Below are 23,727 nucleotides of genomic sequence, written 5' to 3'. Positions count from 1 at the left end.
AAAGCTTTTACTGACAGGTAATTTTATGCCTGATCCTACCACTTACGATACTTCTTTCAACTTGAAAAATATTAAAAAGGCGTAGAGTTAAGAATCATACACTTATTCAAGTAGAACCTTACTGCACATATTATTAAGTAAACTCATTTTTTCACACACAAATTATAACTGTCCTTCAATGCCAACAATTATTTATTGAAAAAGTCAAGTATCATACTTTTCACAAGACAGTTTTACACGTATTTTCCATTTAGGGTGGTTTACATTACCTTGCCGATTAACTTCATTCTGAAGTAGCTCTTCCATTGCCTCCTCCTCAGCAATATCTAAAGGTGTGTCTCCTTCACTGTTGACAGCTCCTACATGTGCTCCCTGACCAATCAAAAACCTGTAGAATTAAACGGAAGAGAGTTAAGCAATGATGGTATCACTGAAACAAGACTAAACGAATAGTTAATGAGGTAAGCTTCTATGCAAGAGCAGCAATAAAAACAAAGGAAAGCATAGGCCCTATGTAAGCTTTAAGAAACTACCGTAAGGCATGCTTTCTTTTTAAAATTTCATATTTCCTAATTTTTCTGTAAGGAATACACTAATACAACACTAATAACGAACACTAATACTATACTAATATTGTAAAATACTAATACAAAAATGTCATTTAAAATATTACAAATATTTTAAAACAATTATGAAAGCTTTCATAGGATTATTTCAGACTGTCTCCATTAAGATTTTTCATTATCTCCACATTGACTAGTTCCCTAACTGATCTTCACACTCCCAGTCTGATGCCATAAGCAAAAGTTCCTAACCTGAGATTCATGGACATAATTCAGCTGGTATAGATATCTTAAAATACTGTTAATGCTCATCACTATCTTGAAATTAAGGTAATTAGCAGGCCAACTACTAGGTCTTTTTAATGTGTTGCTGAACAATACACATACTTTGCACTATTTTATTTTATACATCTGAAATACAATACTAAGAACAGATTCACAGGCTTCATCACACCTGTCAAAGGGATCAAGGGATCCAGATACAAAATGGTTATGAATCTTTCACTAAACCAACTGCACATCTTCCAGAATCATCTATTTGACACGACTGGAGTCAGTTCTCAATTTTAAGATTCTCTGAGTGGTTGTCCATGCTAGAAGACACACATGGCCCTCGTTGATCTGGTTTTATCTTCTTTTCAGCCTCATTCTTCTTCCTTCCACATTTTAGACTCCAACAGTATAGAACTGTTTGTAGTTCCAGACTAAACCATGTTCTTTTGGCATCCGTGATTTTACTTTTCTTTATGTAAAGAATGGTCCTTTTTTTCTCATATCCCTAAATCAATCTACCCTTATTTGTTTATTTTTATAGGCTACATGACAATATATGCATTATAAAAACAGTGAATAAGAAAAAAAGCCCACAGAGTTTTTAAAAAAGAAAAAACTCTATACCTCTTTTATTGTCATGTTCCCTCTCAGAGATAAACACTATCAACAGCATGGCAAGGATCTTTCCAGTACCTTTGCTATAAATTTATATGTTTGTATATAAACAAATATAGTTACTTTTGAGGTTCTTTTTGTAAAACAAAATTAATGGGATTACTTTAAATGCACTAGAATGCAACACTTGCCTTCCAGTAGCTGAAAAGTATTTCACGATATGACTGGATCAATTTTTTTAATACTATCTTGCTAATGGATGTGTTCTTAAATGGAGATTTGACATTATCAATCTCTCAAACTTTTCTCAATGTGATGAGAATAAAGCACCTTATCATCATTTTATTTCCTGACTACACAGGAGGTTGAAAATAGTTGGATGTGTTTACTAGTATTTGTATTTTCTCCTTTTGTGAACTTCCCATTTACACCTTTCACTTTTATTTTTAATGTCTGCATTAATTCAACAAACACTTATGGGATGTTATAGATTGATTTTGTATTCCTCCAAAATTCATGTTGAAACCCCAAACTACCAATGTGATGGTATTAGGAGGCAGGATTTGGGGAAGGTAATCTAGGTATAGATCAGATCATGAGGGTGGAGGATCCATGATGGGATTAATGTTTTTAAAGAAGGAAATAACAGAGCTCACTGTTTCTCTGCATTGCTACACAGCAAGACGGCGGCCACCTTCAAGACGGGAAAGGAGCCCTCCCAAGACACGGAGCTGTGTGTCCTGAACTCTCTAGTCTCCAGAGCTGTGAGGAGCAAACGCCTGCTGTGTCAGCTTCCCGGTTTACATCACTTTTCCTACAGCGGTCAGAGCTGAGACAGATGCCTGCTACGCATCGAGCACTCTGTCACATGTCAGGAACGTAAGAGTAAACAAAACAAATGCAGAGCTTCCCCTCAGCCATTTTATAATCGAGAAAGAGAGCTAGATTATTTATCTAAATTAATGTAAAACTTTGATGCCTTATGACAGAGGCTTTTACCTCTATAAGTGAATTAATAGAATTCTGATTTAGTAAGGTCAGGAAAGGATTCCCTGAAGAATATATAGGTACCAGCAGCAACCGTTAACGGAAGGAGTGTGTGTGCCAGAACAAAAGGCACCAAACCCCTGTGACGGGAAATGGGCATGGCTAGACAAGTGCTTGTGTGCGCGCAAGTGGCTTCAGCAGTGTTTGACTCTGCAACCCTATGGACGATGGCTAGACAAGGGCCTGCTTCATTTTCCTGGGAGTAACTGAAAAAGAATTAATCAATCTCTACATAGTTTCTGTCATGTACACTCCAAAGTTAGTGTTTATTTTGTAAGATCCTTAAATGATCATTTATGTGTTTCAAGATCACTTTGTGCACTACGGAAAACAAAATAGAATGGAGAAAGAAAGTAGGCACACCAGCTAATGAGCTACTGCAGCAGTCGAGAAAAATTATGTTGGAAGTTTGAATTTGATGGAGGAAATGGGTAAATTCCAGAGATATCTAGGAGATCCTAGATACCAGCGGGATGCAAGCAAAGGTGAGGAAGATATTTACGATAAACTGAAGTTTTTAATTTGTATGTAATGGATGGATGGCTATACTAATTAATGATTCACAAAAAACTAAGTTATTCCCTACTTCTAATAGACGTGTTGCAAGTATTTTACTACATTGTCACTACATTAAACAAAAATCTTTTCTGACAGTATTCTGTATATGAGTGAAGTTTAAAGGTTATATGAAGTCAGGTCTGTCAACCTTTTCCTGTAAGAAGGATTTTCCCAATTAGCTATGAATATCTATGTGGAGATACAACTTTTACAAGACACACAGACAGAAATGAGAAAGAGAGAATAAGGAAAGAATATATACCATGAAGTTAACAGAGGTAACATTAGGAGGGTTTTGCTTTGTTTTTTTTTTAATCCGTGCCTCACGGCACCTGGGATCTCAGTTCCCCAACCAGGGATTGAACCCACACCCTCCGCACTGGAAACACGGAGTCTTAACCACTGGACGACCAGGGAAATCTCGCATTAGGAGAGATTTGTGTTAGTGGGGATTTTTCGGGCGGGGGCGGGGGGGGGAGGAAGTGGCATTTGTTATCCTAGTTTTCTGCAGCAAGTTCAATTTGTGTATGTATATCAGACCACAAAAATGGCTACCATGCCATTTTGTAGCCTGATATTTTTAGACTTAATAGTATGTTATAAGCATTTCTCTTTATATGAAGCAACGTTTCATTTTTATGATGTTCGCAGTATATCTACAAACAGAAGTCATACGTGAATTGAAGCAACTTTTCCTGTTGCACAGTCTTTAAAGTCGTAATATAAAAGTAATGAATAACATATATATACCATCGTGTGTAAAACAGATAACGAGCAGGAAACTGCTCTGTAACACAGGGAGCGCAGCCTGGTGCTCGTGATGATCTAGAGGGGTGGGCTGCGGGGAGATGGAGGGAGGCTTAAGAGGGAGGGGATACAAATACATGTGAAAGTGAAGTCGCTCAGTCGTGTCCGACGCTTTGCTACCCCATGGACTGTAACCCACGGAATTTTTCAGGCAAGTGTACTGGAGTGGGTTGCCATTTCCTTCTCCAGGGGATCTTCCTGACCCAGGGATCAAACCCGGGTATCCCACATTGCAGACAGAGGCTTTACGTCTGAGCCACCAGGGAAGTCCATATATATATATATATAAAATTATGACTGATTCGTGTTGCTGTATGGCAGAAATCATAACAATGTAAAGCAATTATCCTCCAATAAAAAAAGAAAAGTAATGAAGAATATTTATGTACTATAAATGAATAAATCTGGAGGGGAAAAAAACATATTAGTGAAATAGTAACTACTATGTTCCAGGAGAATATGTAAGCATTCCACTAGGCAAAATCTCAATCAAACAATCAGATATTTAAATAAAACCACTTATATTTTGCTTGTATGCATGCTAAGTCGCTTCAGCTGTGTCCAACTCTTTGTGACCCTATGGACTGTAGCCTGCCAGGCTCCTCTGTCCATGGGATTCTCCAGGCATGAATACCGGAGTGGGTTGCCATTTCTTACTCCAGGGGATCTTCTGGACCCAGAGATCAAACCTGTGTCTCCTGTGACTCCTGCATTGCAGGTGGATTCTTTACAGTTGAGCCATCTATATTTTGCCTAGGTATTAAAAATCATTCACAAGATGTAAAGACAGAATAAAAGGAAGATCTCAGAGTGGCTGCAGTGCTTGCAGCAGAGGGAAGCAGAGTCTCAAGGAAATACCAGGTCAAAGCCAAAAAAGAGTCAATCTAAAATTTATATAAACAGGAAGGATCTGAAGAGAAACTAACAAGAGTAAAGCCCTGAAAACTGCTAGCAGAAAGTAGGGCCTGGAGCAATCCCTGAGCCAAAAGTTTAGGTATAAATATATATGCATACAATTCACAAACTACTATTTGTGAATGTAAATTTTAAAAGAGGTATCAATCAATCAATAAACCTCATGACATTTCTATTTATTACCATGAATAATCTGAAAAAAAAAATCATTCAAAGATTGGTTTGGTGAGAAAAAAAAGCATAAACATTCAAATTCTGCAGACTTTGGGTGTGGTTCCCACTTCAGTTTCTTGACAGCTGTGTGATATTCATTAACTTAAAACATTTGAAACCTAGTTTATAGATAACTTACAGGGTTGTGTTAAGTTTAAATGAGTTGATGTCTAAAAACAAAGTTAAAATTCTATCTTCTATCACATCATGAAAAATCACCACATTCAGAAAGCAATGTTTAAGATAATGTGAAACAAAATAACAGCGACCTGGAATATCAGAAATTCACTTTGTGGGATGCTTGGAGATACTGAAAACAGATGGCTAGATTTCCTTCACAACAAAAAAGGATGGGTATTATAAGCAGCTCATGGGACTCCTGATTAGGAAAAACACACTATATTTAAAGATTTCTTGAGGCAAAAATAAAAAAACACAAAAGATTTCACATAGGAGTCCCAAAGTGGAAGTAAGAATATTAACATTTCAGGGTTTAAAAAAGAGGGAGGGGGCAGGCTTGCTCAGTCATGTTTGACTCTGCAACCCCATGGACTGTAGCCTGCCAGGCTCCTCTGTCCATGGGGATTCTCCAGGCAAGAATACTAGAGTGGATTGCCATGCCCTCCTCCAGGGGATCTTCCCAACCCAGGGATCAAACCCACATTTCCCACATTACTGGCGGATTCTTTACTGCCTGAGCCACCAGGGAAGCCCACGAAATGCCACCTACTGAATGATTAAAATAATTATATATTATTGGAGTGAAAAACGGTGGATTCACTGCTAGGTTTACTGAGATTTATGATAATCTAACAGTTTTAAGTCAATAAATAATTTTGAATAATTAATAAACCTCAAAATCAAGACATGATCCAAAGTATTTATACAAAATTAACTGCATATGTGTTAATCTAAAAATCTAATAAAAGGTATAAAACTGTTAACCAAGTTACTTGTATGCAACTTGGATGTGGTATATTAGATGGGTAGGATTCTATCTTGGTTAGACTAGAACGATTCAGTGTCAACTGAATTTGAATGACGAATTTGATGGATTCTATTAATTATCTAGGATTCTGAGTTTTGTCAAAAGCCAAACTACAGAAGAGACTGCTTGAGAAAGGGAAATAGTTCATTTTAAAATTCTGTCTTTAAATTAGAAGCTAATGAAAACACAGTGATTAGAGACAGAAATTTCATCAGCAAGAACTGAATAAAGTACACTGTCATTTACTGGAGAAAAACTAGTATCAAGAGGTTGTTTTAACCAATACAAACCATTTCATGTATTCAAATCCATAAATTTTTTAAAAATCGAAATGTCAGTGTAGCCTTAAGAAAAAAGTTGTTACATAGATGAATTCAAGGTCATTATGGTAAGCAAAATAAACTAGTCACAAAAAGCCAAATGCTATATGATTCAATTCATATGAAATGTCTAAAGTTGTCAAAATCATAAAAATAGCAGAGAGGAAGGTAGTTATCAAGGAACTAGGGGAGTGAGGAGGGGAAATTAGTGTTTACCAGGTAGAGTTTTAGTACTGCAAGATGAAAAAGTCTACCGAGATTTGTAGTAAAAAAAAATATGAATATACTTAACATTATTAAAATTGAATATTATATTTCTATCACAATTAAAAAACACAAAAGTCAGACAACCACTTAAATAATTGTTTCTTGAAAATTCAAATGAATTACTCAAAACCGTCCAATGAGACAGAAATTATGAAAATTAAGCTACCTGAACTTTTCAAAGATGGTAAGTAGAACATTAACTTCAAAAATAAATGGTATTTACTTTTGAAGTCTCTGAGCAACATCATAAAATAAGTATAAATAACCTTATGCATCTTCAGTGGGAATGTACTCTGCTACATCTCATATTTAAAGTTCTTTATCATAATAAAAAATAGCTGAAGATAACTGTAACGATAAGAATCCAAACAAAAGTTATGACCTGGGACTTTTGAAATTTTTTTTTAAATTAAGTTCTTTCCTTCAGCACTTGACAAATGTTGTGCCACCTCTTTCTGGTCTCCATGTTTCTGAACAGACGTCTGTTTTAGTTCAATCCCCCCACCCCAATCTTACAGTAATTTCTTTCTCATTGCTTCAAATTTTTACTTTGTCTTTAGCTTTCAGAACTGAAAGGTTTATTCTGTTTCAAATTTGTTAAACTTCCTGAATCTGTAGGTTTATAGTTTTGCCAAGTTTAAGTAAGTTTTTAGCTATTATTTATTATTTCTTTAATTTATTATTTCTTTAAACACTTCTCCAGCCATGCCCTTCCTCTTCTTCCGGGACTCCAGAGGCATAAATGTGAGCTCTCTGGTACAGGCCCACTGGCCCCTGAGGCTGGTCATTAATTTTAGTCTAGTTTCTCTCTGTTGCCCAGATTTGGTCATTTCTATTGTTCTGTTTTTCAGTTCACCAATTCTTTCTTCTATCCCCTCCATTCTGCTGTTAAGCCTATCTGTTATTTATTTCGGTTACTAGATTTTTTTCAGTTCCAAAATTTCCATTTGATTCTTCACATCTTACATTTCTTTGCAGACTTTTTTTGGCTGCAACTTTTTTTTCCACTTGTTTCAAGCACACTTGTAATTGCTTGTTGAAGCATTTTTGTGATAGATGCTCTTATCTTTGTCAAATAATTTTAAGATTAGTATCTCTGTAACCTCAAGGCTGGTCTCCACTGTCTTTTTCATTCAATTTGAGATTTTCCTTAGTATGACAACTGATTTTCATTTAAAATCTGGACACTTTGAACACTGCTGCTGCTAAGTCACTTCAGTCGCGTCCAATTCTGTGCGACGCCATAGGCAGCCCAACAGGCTCCCCTATCCCTGGATTCTCCAGGCAAGAACACTGGAGTGGGTTGCCATTTCCTTCTCCAATGCATCAAAGTGAAAAGTGAAAGTGAAGTCGCTCAGTCGTGTTCGACTCTTAGCGACCTCATGGACTGTAGCCTACCAGGCTCCTCCGTCCATGAGACTCCAAATCATGCTTAAATCTTCTATGTTTGCTGATGATGTTTTTCGCCCTGCTCTAGCAGAAAAGATGGGAAGGGGCTATCTCATTATTACAAGGTAGGGGTAGAAGTTTGGGTTCCCCACTCAGCCTCCACTGATGCTAGAGATGGAGCAGCTCCCTGTTACCTCTGGTTCCCCACCAAGCCTTCACTGATACCTTCCTGGCTGAGAAGGTACGGGTGTCTCACCATGATGCCCTATGTGGCTTCCACTGACACCACAAGGGGAGAGTTAGGCATCTTTACTGATGGGCAATGGTGGAAGTATAACCTCTCTACTACGCCTCTTCTGACTTCACCTAAGTGGGGAGGTGGAGGGGCTCCTTTTTACTACCAGGTTGGGGTGTAAGTCCAGGCTTCCCACATGGTCTCCAGTGCAAATTAGGGGAGGGCTAGTTAACCATCTGACGAGGATGAAAATCTCAGCTGGCTCTGTATCTTGCCTAATCTGACACCATGACAATAGGGGGTGTGAGGGCAGCTCGTGATAGCCTCGTAATGTTGGAAGTCTATGTTCCCTACTTGGCCTATGCTAGTGAGGGTGTGGGTGGGAACTGGGTTTTCTTCTGCAGGATTTGGTGGAGTAAAGAGTAGCTTTCTGTTTTTTTGTTTTTGTCTTTTAAAGGTTTCAGGGTGTCTCTGTCCCGGTACTGGGCTAAAAGGGTGAGGCTCTGTTGGGGCTTTCCTGAGGGCAGCGTGCGGCCACCATTGCTCCTGGGTTGTCGGCGTCCTCTGCGGCACGCTGAGGCAAAGAGAAAAGCCACTCACTCACTCCTGTGTCTCTGCTTGAGTCCTGAGATCCCAAGCTGTTCTGTTCTTTCCACTTTTCATAGGCTTTGTTATCTTATAGATAATGTGCAGGGTTTTTAGTTGTACTTAGCAGGAAGAATAGGGAAAAGCATATATATTCTATTTTCCCATAAACAAATTCTCATTTTTAATTGTCAGGAAATTACAATGTTTGTAACATTACCAATTTCAATCTTAAAAAAAATTCAATTTGTCAAAATCCCACAGGTAGAAGCATCATTTTTATAGTAAATCATGTTATTAGTCCAATAACATGGATTAATGTGGTCCTGATACCTTGCCAAATACCTGGCTGAATTTCTGACATCATGGTTTCACAGTTATGCTCTAGATACAATAGCAAAGACCAGGCTAATACATGTGACAGAAATGAATTTATTGTGAAAATGGGCTCTGTTTTCCAACTGTCTAGGCACCTGGATTGTCAAAACATAAAAACAAATTCAAAATGTGTGGAAGTATTTACATTCCTCTTTTCTCTTTGCAGAGTACCTTTAAATAAAGGAAATTCTGAAGGTTCTGACTTCAGTATTTATTTCTTTTAATTACTCCCCATAGCAGTGATGATACTTCTTTGACTGTGTGCTAACTCCTACTAAAGATGCATACTTCTTTATTAAAATCAATTACATGCACTGCTGTCCTACTTTATGATTGCATCTCCCAATTCCCAGAGGCAAAAATCCTACTTATTGTGTAATAATTCTAAGGTGCAAATTCCTCTAGATTTTAATACTGCAAAAATCTACAATCAATTGACCTTACAATCATACATACAATGGATAATGAACACAACATGGTTGTCTTTATCTGTCTTTATGTAACCCAGTCATAGCTATTCCTACTGTTTTCACTTCAACTGATTTATGTGCACCTATACCTTTAATTGGAGTAGGAAATGACAACCCACTCCAGTGCTCTTGCCTGGAAAATCCCATGGACCAAGGAGCCTGGTAGGTTACAGTCCACGGGGTCGCAAAGAGTCGGACATGACTGAGCGACTTCACTTCACTTCACACCTTTAATACCTTATTTATTGAGCTTAACTGTTAACTTAAAAAATACCTTCCTGGATGGTGTTTGAAATTTTTTATTGATACTTTGTAGTACGGTCAAGAAAGCACCATCAACAAAACCAGCAGGATGCTGTTATTATCAGTGGCTTAGAAGAAAATCCCAAAGGCAACAAGAAAATATTCTTTAGCAATGCTGCATCCATGACACTGCAACTGCATAAAGAATGATACTGTGTGGGGAAAAAAAACATCTCAAGGTGCTTAAAAACAAGAAACCATACACACTGTGTTATAGTTTTTTTTTTTAACCTCTTAAGTCGGTACCTAAAATGATACCCTATTACAATGATGAAATCAGATTTGATGAAATTCAGTATATGCATTATAAACATACCCCAAAAAGTCCTGGCTTCTTATTGCATCTTTTCAATTGGCATCTCAAACTAGGCCTATTTAAATCCACATTCTACTATATGTTTTTCTCTGCTTCTCTCAATCTTCCTCTTCAATTACTTATTTTAGTTTAATGGTGTCCTTTTCCCAATTACAAAGGCTAGAAGGGGAGGCAGAACAGTGTAGTGGAGACTCGACAAGACAGTCTAGGTTTAAATCCTAGCTCTGCCAATTACTGTGTGTGATTTCTCTCTCTGATTGTTTCCTCACCCAGAAAATAAGAATTACAATATGGACCAATCACTCACCTAAGCACGAATTTCAAAACTTGTCATATTTTGGAAAACTACTGAGTTTTCCAAACTCACTCCACTGAGTCTGAGTCAGTCCTCCATAACCAAACATACTGATATTTTTGCAAAGATAAATTAACGATTCAGTGGGGAGAAACAAAGACTATAAATAGCCTCGTATCAGGTCTAGTCATGGTTTGCTGCCAAGCGAGTCTACACCAATCTTGCAACTTATCATTTTTCAGAGTTTTGGGGTTTTAGAATTGTGCATCTGGCCTGTAGGGTAGTGGTAGCAATATATTTCTACGTAACTGTAAGGATGACCAAAATTATATACAGTTAAAAAGACTCTGAGCAGTGACTCAAAGTGCAAATGTTAGGTATTATCAGCATTATCACTACTGTTGATTTTTCTTCCCATCTTACTACCTAGATCCAGTCAATCACACCAAACCTTATTAATTTTATCTTCCAAATTTCTTTCAGATCTGCCCAACTTCCAAGCTCACTGCCACTGCCCTGGCTCTCTTGGCCACTCTCTAATCTGTCAAGAATTGTTTTCTGAAAGTACAGGGAAAGGACCACCATGCTCCCAAAAATGTCTCACCATTAAAGGTCAAAGTTAGAAAGGCACACAAATTCCTCCATGCTACAGCCCCAGTTCCGTCTTCCTGTCTTATTAGCTACTCTCACCATATAACACTAATGTTCCTCTCCTGAAAATACTACGGCTCCAAAGAAGCCTGTTATCCAATGCAATCATGACAAGCACTGATTTGGTTAACCAGAAATGATTAAAATAGGGCATAGTAAAACATATCACATATGTGAAAATAAATACATGCAAGACATTTATTTCAACATAGATGATACTGGAGAATGTCTCCAATGACCTAAATCCACAATTCCTTTCTTGCATAAATGATACTCCTAATGTACTAAGACACCAAAATGTCTTAAAGTGAAACCAACATTTGCAGTCAACACAAGTGCAATCTGAGTATATAATCCTAGATATTTTTTTCCTTCAATTTTTCAGTTCTTGCACCCACATCCAATTAAAAAGCAATTATATTTTCAGGACTTTCCCTTTATTGAGGTTTTTCAAAATAGTTAAGTTAATCATTAGCAATAATTTTCTTTTTTGTACACATTACATCAGTTTTGAGTGCTCTAATTATATTATATTATCACTAACAAGGGAAATAGACATTAACAGGCCAGAACACACACAACTAGCTTTTAGTAGGCTTGCAATTCAACTAGTGGCAACAGAAGTAAGGGAGGTTAGTAGAGGCAGTCTATGTTACAATGGTCAATATTAATAACTTTATGACAGTCATTAAATATGTTATAACAAAGAAAAGTCAAATGTTAGTAATAGAGTGGATGTTAGTTAAAAGAGCTTTAAACATGTATTATTTCCCATTTATGAATATGACTTCTCTCAAATAACTCTCAAGTTCCAGAGGCAAAAACTCTGCTACTCTGGACAGGGGGAAGCTGCTGTGTGCACAGGGAGCTCAGCTCAGAGCCCTGTGAGGACCTAGAGGGGTGCGGCGGGGTTGTGGGGCAGGAGAAAGGCTCCCAGGGAGGGGGTGTATACACAGACATAATCTGATTATATACACATAGCTGATTCATTGTTGTTGTATAGCAGAAACGAATTCAACACTGTAAAGCAATTATACTCCAATTTTAAAAAAACCTGCCCATTGTTTAATCTAATAATGTCACCTCCCCTGGAATCTTTCTCTGAATGGTCTAAACAGAGTTGATCACTTCTTCCTCAATGTTCCTTCAACATCTCTTGGTCCATTTCTTCTATCGAGTATTCGAGTATTCGTACTGACTTCATCTGTATCTGTAAGCTTGAAGATGAGGAGCAGTTGCACTCCTTTTTACCTTTCAACATGCCTGAACTACTATAGGAGACAGTAATAATGTAACAGAAACAACATCAGAATTTGAGTCTTGAGAATGAGGGTCCAGTTCTGATTGTGAAATGGAAATAACTGAACATGTTCATAGAGTTGTTTAAAAAAAAAACAACTTAAGAATAGATATCAGAATACTGTTGTTGGTGTTTAGTCACTAAGTCCTATCTGACTCTTTTGCGACCCCTTGGACTGTAGCCTGCCAGGCTCCTCTGTCCATGAGATATCCCAGGAAAGAATATTGGAATGGGTTGCCATTTCGTTCTCCAGGGGATCTTCCTGATCCAAGGACTGAACCCTGTGTCTCAAGCATTATTCTTTACTGCTAAGCCACCAGGGAAGCATATATGAAAATATTAGTTTGGGACAAATATACTCATTATTATTATAGCAAGATATAAATATCCTACAAATAAAATTTAAGTGTTTTCAAAGGATCTTAGATTCAATTTCACCTTCTGAGACTTTTAATCAAAATACATGGTCTGTTTACACTAGCAATGTATCATTCTTATAAGAAATGTATAAACTGAAATGCAAGGATTTGCCAACTCTTCTTGGAGTTCAAATAACCATATATCAAAGTAAATATGACAAATGACTACTTCCCTCTCCCCTATTTCTCTTACTGAGCTAGGTCTGCCCTAAGAGCAAATAATCAGATTATAGTTTTATTAAATAATCCAGGAGGAAAAAAAAATCCAGGAGAACCAAGAGTTTAGCTATTTTTCACTAAAAGTAGTAACCAAAAATAGTAACACAAGTAATAATTAATTCAGCTAACTGTACTGATATTAAATACGTGCTATTCATTGTGCCAAGTGCTTTATAAATATGATCTCATCTAATCTTCACAATAATGTTATAAAGTAGGGATAAGTGCTAACATTTCCACTTTTTAGATGAGGAAACAGGTTCAGAGAAGTTGGTAATTTGTCTAAAGTTAATAGCAATTACTTAGCAGTTAAAAAGATTTGTCCCATTCCTGACCTTGAACTCAGGAATATTATAATGTTTTTCATAGGTGTGGTGATGTAGTTCATATAGGTCTTAAATTGGTAAGAATTTCTGATTCTTTCACCAAAAATAACATTATTGAATTCCAGACAGAGGAATCAGCAGGTGCAGACTATGAAGCAAGATGCCTAGTTTGTTTAAAGGCTCAGCAAGAAGACGAGTCTGGCTACAAGAGAGCCTGAAGAGTGGAGAAAATGACATCATGGATGTAACCAGGGGCCACCCATAGCCTCACAGGCCACCAGAACCCTGTTTTTTGAAAGCATTATAAACCCACTGGAGGGTGAAGTGCTTTGAATAAAATGTGATGCTATTTCATTTACAATATCTTACAAGGATCATTCTAGCTGCTGTGCAGAAAATAGATGGGGGGAAGAAGATGGTGATGGCTAGAATGATTCCAACTGCAATAATTCCAGTGAAGAACAACAGTGTCCAGGATCAGGGAGAAAGGAAAGAGGTGATGAAATAGTTAGATACTGAATATATCTTGAAAGATAAGCCAAGAGAAGTCTTGAGGATTCTGTTGGATATTTATGATAAAGGTTATAATGAAGAAGAAAAGACATGATATAAATAAGCCACTATAAAAAGTTATATCCTTAAATAGTTGATTCTTTAATGATCAAATGACAAAACTAATGAAACTTTTTCCATGCTGTAAATAAGACCATGAAAATGTCACTGAATGTCATCATCAGTATTTTATGATGATATGAAATCTTCAACAGCAGTGTCTTCAAAACTACTCCAAACATGAAGGAAAATATATTAAATGCACTAATTAATCAACATTTCATTCTATATGCTATGAAACAACAGAATACTAGCCTAACACAGGGCTAATTTTCTCTATTATTGAAAAATTTTAATGCAAACACTAGAGCTGCTTGAGATAAAAGCATTCCTTAAGTATCTGTGGTGGAAGCCTAAAAAATGCAGTGATGAAATTTAAAAGATTATAATCATATCAATAACCAAGATGTTAATAAAACAAATCATTTAAGTTTTATTATTCAACTATGAAATATTTTTCACATAAACAAAAATTCTAATTTGCAAGAAGAAAAACAAAGACAATGCCAAGGAAAAGGTTATAGTCATTCAAATAAATAACATTCATTGGTCAATCAAGAAGGACAAGCTGAATTAACCACAATGACACTGTACAATGGAGTATGAATACTAAATCTAAAGAGAGCAATGAGAAATATCTCTATATCCCACTACATAGCAGTCTCCAGGAGAGACTGTTAAGTGAAAAGAGCAAAGTGGAGAAATAGTGTATAATAATTTTTCATTTATCTACAAAGGTGGAATAATGCTCACATTAAAACACAAACTGGGGGGAAAAAAAAACAGAAACTGGGATAAAGTATAAAATTTAAAAATGTTACCTATAGGAAATAGGGTGGTAACTGCCATTAGAACCTGGTGTTTTATGTAAATTGTCAAACAAAATTAAAAAACAAACTCTAAGAAAGAAACAATTAACATAATGGTATACACAGTTAGTATCAGAGCCACACAGAAAGGTACTGTTCCAAGGGACTGCAGCACACACAGTGATTCCATGGTATACTCCAACTGGGATACCATAGGGACAAAAAGATATGTCACCCTCCTCACTCCTGTCAGAAAACAAAACCAAAAACAAATCCCAAACTTCAAGCTGCTTTCAGTACTTATTATTATTGGCGGTACAGTTACAAGCAGTCTAATGTATGTGTAATATACAATGAAGCAAATTAGTATTTATGTATTATTTTAATTCTATAGTTCCTGGCAATGAAGGGAGAAAGAAAATACAGATAAAAGAGAAGAGTTTAAGGAAAGATACCCTGTGGGTGCTGAATTTGAAAGAATGACCAATCCAGTATAAAAGGGACAGGTTTCTTCAGAGAAATGGCAATTCCAGAAATATAAAACATGTGTCTGGAACATTTTTATACTACTAAAGAGCAATGAAGCTTTTAAAAATCACTTTACTGGGTCATATCTCAAGGTCTTAGAAGCCAACATGAAGAGACTCTTGTTGAGCAAAGATGGAACAATTTGCTAATCAATAAGGATAATAACTGCAATACATTGAAATACATCAAGTATGCTTAAATGCATGCACTCCTCAAGTTACTTAAATCACACACACACACACACACACACACACACACAAAATCAACTACTTCTTTCTGAAGGTAAGTAAACCAACTGACTATTTTAAAAACCAGTAGCATAAAGGGAAAGAATAAAGAATATATCCTGACTTCATATAAAACTTGTACTAGGGGTAACCAAATAGTAGACATGAAGCCAAGTTTCCTTTACAAAAATGTTTCAGCTATAAAAAAGAACTACGCTTTCATATGATTATTCTTTCATCTATTCTTTCTTTTATTCATTACTATTTCGTGGTTATTGAAAGCCAAGTCACAGGATTTGATTTTCAATGCTTTGTACACAATAACTTAAATGTATAATCCAGTTATAGTTATTGGCTAGTTATAATTAACTGATCATCTTAGACTGGAACACTAAATTGAATACATTTTCTTGGACTCCATAATCGTTCAAGTATGTACAAAAGTCATATATAATTTTGTTTTTACTCTACAGTCTAATGACATCGAACTATAAATTTTAGGGAAGAACACCTTGATGCAACAGTGAGAATTTTATACTGCCTATAGGAGACTGCTGCTGCTAAGTCGCTTCAGTCGTGTCCTACTCTGTGTGACCCCACAGATGGCAGTCCACCAGGCTCCCCCGTCCCTGGGATTCTCCAAGGTAAGAACACTAGAGTGGGTTGCCATTTCCTTCTCCAATGCGTGAAAGTGAAGTCACTCAGTTGGGTCTGACTCCCAGCGACCCCATGGACTGCAGTCCACCAGGCTCCTCTGTCCATGGGATTATCCAGGCAAGAGAACTGGAGTGGGGTGCCATTGCCTTCTACAATTAGACTGCTAGCATTACCATAACAAAATACCATAGACAAACTGGATCAAACAATAGAAATTCATTTTCTCATAGTTCTAGAGGTGAGAAGGTCAAGATCAAGGTGTTGGCAGGTTTGGCTTCTACTGAAGTATCTCTCCTAAGTTTAGCTTACAGATGGCCACCTTCTAGCAGTGGTGTCTTCTTTGCTATCTTTTCTGTGTGCAAGTCCTTGATGTCATTTTTTGTGTCCAAATTTAATTCAAAAAGATACAGTAAGATTGGATTAAGGCCCACCCTAAGGGCCTCAGGTTAAGAGATGATAAGGGCCTCATCATCTCTTAAAAGACTCCATATATACAGTAACATTCCTATATTCTGAGGTTAGGCCGTCAACACATGAATCTTGTGGGGACATGATTCAGAGCATAACACTGCCAATTCAGTTCAGTTCCGTTCAGTCGTGTCTGACTCTTGCGACACCATGGACTGCAGCATGCCAGGCCTCCCTGTCCATCACCAGCTCCCAGAGTTTACTTAAACTCATGTCCATTGAGTCAGTGATGCCATCCAACCACCTCATCCTTTGTCGTCCCATTCTCTTCCAACCATCAATCTTTCCCAGCATCAGCGTCTTTTCAAATGAATCAGTTCTCATCAGGTGGCCAAGGTATTGGAGTTCAGCTTCAGCATCAGTCCTTCCTATGAATATTCAGGACTGATTTCCTTTAGGATGGACTGACTGGCTCTCCATGCAGTTCAAAGGACTCTGAACACCAACAGTTCAAACACCACAGTTCAAAAGCATCAATTCTTCAGTGCTCAGCCCTCTTTATAGTCCAATTCTCACATCCATACATGACTACTGGAAAAACCACAGCTTTGACTAGACAGACCTTTGTTGGCAAAGTAATGTCTCTGCTTTTTAATATACTGTCAAGGTTGGTTACAGCTTTTCTTCCAAGGAGTAAGCACGTTTTAATTTCATGTCTGCAGTAACCACCTGCAGTGATTTTGAAGCCCCACCCCCCAAAAATAAAAGTCTGTCACTGTTTCCCCATCTATTTCCCATGAAGTGATAGGACCAAATGCCATGATCTTAGTTTTCTGAAAGTTGAGTTTTAAGCCAACGTTTTCACTGTCCTCTTTTACTTTCACCAAGAGGCTTTTTAGTCCTTCTTTACTTTATGCCATAAAGGCGGTGTCATCTGCATCTGTCATCTGAGCTTATTGATATTTCTCCCGGCGATCTTGACTCCAGCTTGTGCTTCTTCCAGCCCAGCGTTTCTCATGATGTACTCTGCATATAAGTTAAATAAGCAGGGTGACAATATACAGACTTGACGTACTCTTTTTCCTACTTGGAACCAGTCTGTTGTTCCATGTCCAGTTCTAATTGTTGATTCCTGACCTGCATACAGGTTTCTCAAGAGGCAGGTCAGGTGGTCTGGTATTCCCATCTCTTTCAGAACTTTCCAGTTTGTTGTGATCCACACAGTCAAAGGCTTTGGAATAGTCAATGAAGCAGAAACAGATGTTTTTCTGGAACTCTCTTGCTTTTTTGATGATCCAGTCAGTGTTGGCAATTTGACCTCTGGTTCCTCTGCCTTTTCTAAAACCAGCTTGAACATGTGGAAGTTCACAGTTCACCTATTGCTAAAGCTTGGTTTGGAGAATTTTGAGCATTACTTTACTAGCGTGTGAGATGAGTGGAATTGTGCGGTAGTTTGAGCATTCTTTTGCATTGCCTTTCTTTGGGATTGGAATGAAAACTGACCTTTGCCAGTCCTGTGGCCACTGTAGAGTTTCCAAATTTGCTGGCATAATGAGTGCAAGACTTTCACAGCATCATCTTTTAGGATTTGGAATAGCTCAACTAGAACTCGATCACCTCCACTAGGTTTGTTCATAGTGATGCTTCCTAAGGCACACTTGACTTCACATTCCAGGAATAGATAAGAAAGCCTTCCTTAGTGATCAGTGCAAAGAAATAGAGGCAAACAACAGAATGAGAAAGACTAGAGATCTCTTCAAGAAAATTAGAGATATCAAGGGAACATTTCATGCAAAGATGGGCTCAATGAAAGACAGAAATGGTATGGACCTAACAGAAGCAGAAGATACTAAGAAGAGGTGGCAAGAATACACGGCCAGTTCGGTACCCCTCAAGAAAGAATGATGCTAATGCATACATTTCAAATCATGACCCATGAGGTATAGTAAAACAAGGCATAAGCTGGCCATTAACGTTATATTCCCCAAATTCACTTCATTAATTCTTCCTCTAATCCACTCTAGAGAAGAGGCATTATTAAACTATCTGTTTTCATTTCCCCTAAGATTTCCACCTCACTCAAAGAGGGAGAAGTTGAAAGTAATACTCGGGTGAAAAGGTGAGATAACTAGAGAGTCAGAATATGAAGAGCTATCACTCATCTACTCACTAGGTTCCTGCCAGGCTAGAGACCAGATGTGAAATTCTTAATTGTCTAGAAACTAAACTGTGACCTCACATTCTTTGTTCTACTATCTCTAATGTATAATCATGTACAACTACTGCCCTTTCTCTTTAGGTCAGTTTAAGTTTGATACAATTTATTATTGTTCAGTCACTCAGTCGTGTCCGAGGATTACCTGGATCTAAAATCATCCCAACTGACACAATGGGATATCAGTCAAGTCTACAAGAGGAAGCGAAAAGCAAAGGAGAAAAGGAAAGATATTCCCACTTGAATGCAGAGTTCCAAAGAATAGCCAGGAGAGATAAGAAAGCCGTCGTCAGCGATCAATGCAAAGAAATAGAGGAAAACAACAGAATGGGAAAGACTAGAGATCTCTTCAAGAAAATCAGAGATACCAAGGGAACATTTCATGCAAAGATGGGTTTGATAAAGGACAGAAATGGTATGGACCTAACAGAAGCAGAAGATATTGAGAAGAGGTGGCAAGAATACACATAAGAACTGTACGAAAAAGATCTCCACAACCCAGATAATCACGATGGTGTGATCACTCACCTAGAGCCGGGTATCCTGGAATGTGAAGTCAAGTGGGCCTTAGAAAGCATCACTACGAACAAAGCTAGTGGAGGTGATGGAATTCCAGTTGAGCTATTTCAAATCCTGAAAGATGATGCTGTGAAAGTGCTGCACTCAATATGCCAGGAAATTTGGAAAACTCGGCAGTGGCCACAGGACTGGAAAAGGACAGTTTTCATCCCAATCCCTAAGAAAGGCAACCCCAAAGAATGCTCAAACTACCACACAATTGCACTCATCTCACACTCTAGTTAAGTAATGCTCAAAATTCTCCAAGCTAGGCTTCAGCAATACATGAATCGAGAACTTCCAGATGTTCAAGTTGGTTTTAGAAAAGGCAGAGGAATCAGAGATCAAATTGCCAATATACGCCGGATCTTTGAAAAAGCAAGAGAGTTCAAGAAAAACATCTACTTCTGCTTTATTGACTACGCCAAAGCCTTTGACTGTGTGGATCACAATGAACTATGGAAAATTCTGAAAGAGATGGGAATACCAGACCACCTGACCTGCCTCTTAAGAAACCTGTATGCAGGTCAGGAAGCAACAGTTAGAACTGGACATGGAACAACAGACTGGTTCCAAATAGGAAAAGGAGTACATCAAGGCTGTATATTGTCACCCTGTTTATTTAACTTACATGCAGAGTACATCATGAGAAAAGCTGGGCTGGAAAAAGCACAAGCTGGAATCAAGATTGCTGGGAGAAATATCAATAACCTCAGATGTGCAGATGACACCACCCTTATGGCAGAAAAGTGAAGAGGAACTAAAAATCCTCTTGATGAAAGTGAAAGAGGAGAGTGAAAAAGTTGGCTTAAAGCCTAACATTCAGAAAATGAAGATCATGGCATCTGGTCCCATCACCTCATGGGAAATAGATGGGGAGACAGTGGAAACAGTGTCAGACTATTTTTTTGGGCTCCAAAACCACTGCAGATGGTGATTGCAGCCATGTGATTAAAAGACGCTTACTCCTTGGAAGGAAAGTTATGACCAAACTAGATAGCACATTAAAAAGCAGAGACATTACTTTGCCAACAAAGGGCCCTCTAGTCAAGGCTATGGTTTTTCCAATGGTCATGTATGGATGTGAGAGTTGGACTGTGAAGAAAGCTGAGCACCGAAAAATTGATGTTTCTGAACTATGGTGTTGGAGAAGACTCCTGAGAGTCCCTTGCACTGCAAGGAGATCCAGCCAGTCCATCCTGAAGGGGATCAGTCCTGGGTGTTCATTGGAAGGACTGATGCTGAAGTTGAAACTCCAATACTTTGGCCACCTCATGGAAGAGTTGACTCATTGGAAAAGACCCTGATGCTGGGAGGGATTGGGGGCAGGAGGAGCAGGGGATGACAGAGGATGAGATGGCTGGATGGCATCACCGATTCAATGGGCATGAGTTTGAGTAAACTCCGGGAGTTTGTGATGGACAGGGAGGCCTGGCATGCTGTGATTCATGGGGTCGCAAAGAGTCGGACACAACTGAGTGACTGAACTGAACTGAACAACTGGAAATTATTCAGAAAAATTATTGTTGTCTGTTCAAACTCAGAAGCATGAATTAAAAAATGAAACATAAGGATTGAACATATGAAGAAAGAAGTTGAATTTTCATTTTCCCAGAAAAGATAAACAAGATAATTAATACATAATTAATATTATGTAAAATTAATACATATGGAGTATTCAGGAACCATGTGTCAGGAACTCTGCTCAGTGGGTTACATTAGTTAACCCTCACAACAAACCTAGAAAATATTAATCCCTTTCTATAGAGAAGATGGAAGTTTATAAACACTAAGCAACTTGCCCAAGGTCATACCCTTAGAGTGTGGCTGAGGAAGCCTTCATAATTCACTTTAGTTGACTCCAGAGCCTACATACCAAATATTTAAGGACAGCTGAAGATAAATACACATTAGCTATTTTTCTTCATCAAGATGAAATCCAAGCCCTTTCTTGAGCATGAAAAGAATAGAAAGGAGTAAAGAAGTTGAATATCATGATTAAAATTATGAATAACCACTATTGTTTTACAATGGCAGGGAGACTCCTTCATTTTACACAGGAAGAAATCAAAGCCCAGAAAGAGGAAACAAATTGTCAAAAGATGTAGTGCAGTCAGTATTAGAGTCAGTAATAAAACTCAAATAGCTCAGCTCTTCTAATTCCTAAAGCACTTTTCATTTCACCAAACACTACCTTCCCCTTTAATTGTTATAATGTATCTCCAAAACACATGGCTGAGGGAATGGAGGGTGGGAGGATGGGGTGGGGTATACACGTGCATGAAATGAACGAAGAAAGAAGAATATGAAGAATTACTAAGAGACTCCCAGAGTCAGTTAGTCAGTCAGTTCAGTCACTCAGTCGTGTCTAACTCTTTGAGACCCCATAGACTGCAGCACACCAGGCCTCCCTGTCCATCACCAACTCCCGGAGTTTACTCAAACTCATGTCCATTGAGTCGGTGATGCCATCCAACCATCTCATCCTCTTTCAGCCCCTTCTCCTCTCGCCTTTAATCTTTCCCAGCATCAGGGTCTTTTCAAATGAGTCAGCTCTTGGCAACAGGTGGCCAAAGTATTGGAGTTTCAGCTTCAACATCAGTGCTTCCAATGAACATTCAGGACTGATTTCCTTTAGGATGGACTGGCTGGATCTCCTTGCAGTCCAAGGGACTCTCAAGAGTCTTCTCCAACACCACAGTTCAAAAGCATCAATTCTTCGGCACTCAGCTTTCTTTATAGTCCACACTGGAAAAAGCAGACACATTACTTTGCCAACAAAGGTCCGTCTAGTCAAGGCAATGGTTTTTCCAGTAGTCATGTATGGATGTGAGAGTTGGACTCTCAGAGTAGTACTATCATATTCAATACTTATTAGTTGATAAGCTTTGATGTGAGCAGATAGACAATAAAAATGTTTATGGTGCTGAATACATAGTAACAAGAAAAAATAAGATAACTTAATGACAAATTTACTTTGTCAGAGTATCTATACTTCCTTGTTAAATGTTTGAAGAATCAAATTCGCTCAGGAAGTACTTCCCTGCTAGAGGCAGGGAAGTACTAATTCACTAATTCACTAACTGCTAGAGGCAGTTAAGAATAAACTAAAATTAAAAGATGCCTGTTCCTTGGAAGAAAAGCTATGACCAATCTAGACAGCATATTAGAAAGCAGAGACATTACTTTGCTGACAAACATCCATCTAGTCAAAGCTATGGTTTTTCCAGTAGTCATGTATGTATGTGAGAGTTGGACTGTGAAGAAAGCTGAGTGCCAAAGAACTGATGCTTTTGAATCGTGGTGTTGGAGAAGACTCTTGAGAGTCCCTTGGGACTGCAAGGAGATCAAACTAGTCAATCCTAAAGGAAATCAACTTTTAGGATATTCACTAGAAGGACTGATGCTGAAGCTGAAACTCTTAATACTCTGGTCATCTGATGCGAAGAAATGACTCATTGGAAAAGACCCTGATGCTGGGAAAGATTAAAGGCAGGAAAAGGGGACGACAGAGGATGACATGGTTGGATGGCATCACCAACTTGAAGGACATGAGTTTGAGCAAGTTCCAGGAGTTGGTGATGGACAGGGAGGCCTGGTGTGCTGCAATCTAAGGGGTTGCAAAGAGTTGGACACGACTGAGCAACTGAACTGAACAGAAGAATATAGTGTCTATTTTTGATATTTTTAGAAAACAATAAAAACTAAGCATAAATACAGTGAATAACTGGAGAACTATGTATCATATTCTCTTTTTAGCAAAGCAACATAATTCAGAACTATTGTTAATTTCCCCTAACAATTAATGATTACGTAGGGATAGACTAGATTGTTAAATATTAAGATTAGTGAAAAATAATTGCGGTTTTGGACGTTAAATTTTAAATCATTATACCTAGACTCAAACAAATCTTTATTAATCAAAATAGGAACCACTACAATCAACATATTTTTTGCCAATGAGAAACAAATTTATTCCTTTAGCATAAAATTGCATGCTTTGCGATTCGACAAACTCTTGGAAAGCATTTTTTGCTTCCTGCTGGTTGTGGAAGCATTTTCCCTGCAAAAAGTTGTCAAGATGTTTGAAGAAGTGGTAGTCAGTTGGCAAGAGGTCAGGTGAATATGGCAGATGAGGCAAACTTCATAGCCCAATTCCTTCAACTTTTGAAGCACTGGTGTGAAAAGTGTGATCGGGTGTTGTCCTGGAGAAGAATTTTGCCCATTTTATTGACCGGTGCTGGCTGCAGGCACTGAAGTT

General features: G+C 37.9%; 1 protein-coding gene across 5 annotated transcripts in view; it reads right to left on the bottom strand.

The window, feature by feature from the left end:
* The window catches only part of PPP1R12A (protein phosphatase 1 regulatory subunit 12A), a 160,998-nt gene that overhangs the window by 72,433 nt on the left and 64,838 nt on the right, over positions 1–23,727 (bottom strand). For all 5 annotated transcript variants that reach the window (XM_043447136.1, XM_043447133.1, XM_043447135.1 and 2 more), the window contains exon 3: positions 270–388. In XM_043447136.1, the coding sequence (XP_043303071.1) occupies positions 270–388 (119 nt within the window). The remainder of the gene's footprint in view (positions 1–269; positions 389–23,727) is intronic.

The sequence above is a fragment of the Cervus canadensis genome, chromosome 25 (genome assembly GCF_019320065.1).
Source record: "Cervus canadensis isolate Bull #8, Minnesota chromosome 25, ASM1932006v1, whole genome shotgun sequence".
In the NCBI taxonomy this organism is placed as follows: Eukaryota; Metazoa; Chordata; class Mammalia; order Artiodactyla; family Cervidae; genus Cervus; species Cervus canadensis.
The sequence above is the reverse complement of the archived record's forward strand: the minus strand, read 5'-3'. Positions and strand labels throughout refer to the sequence as shown.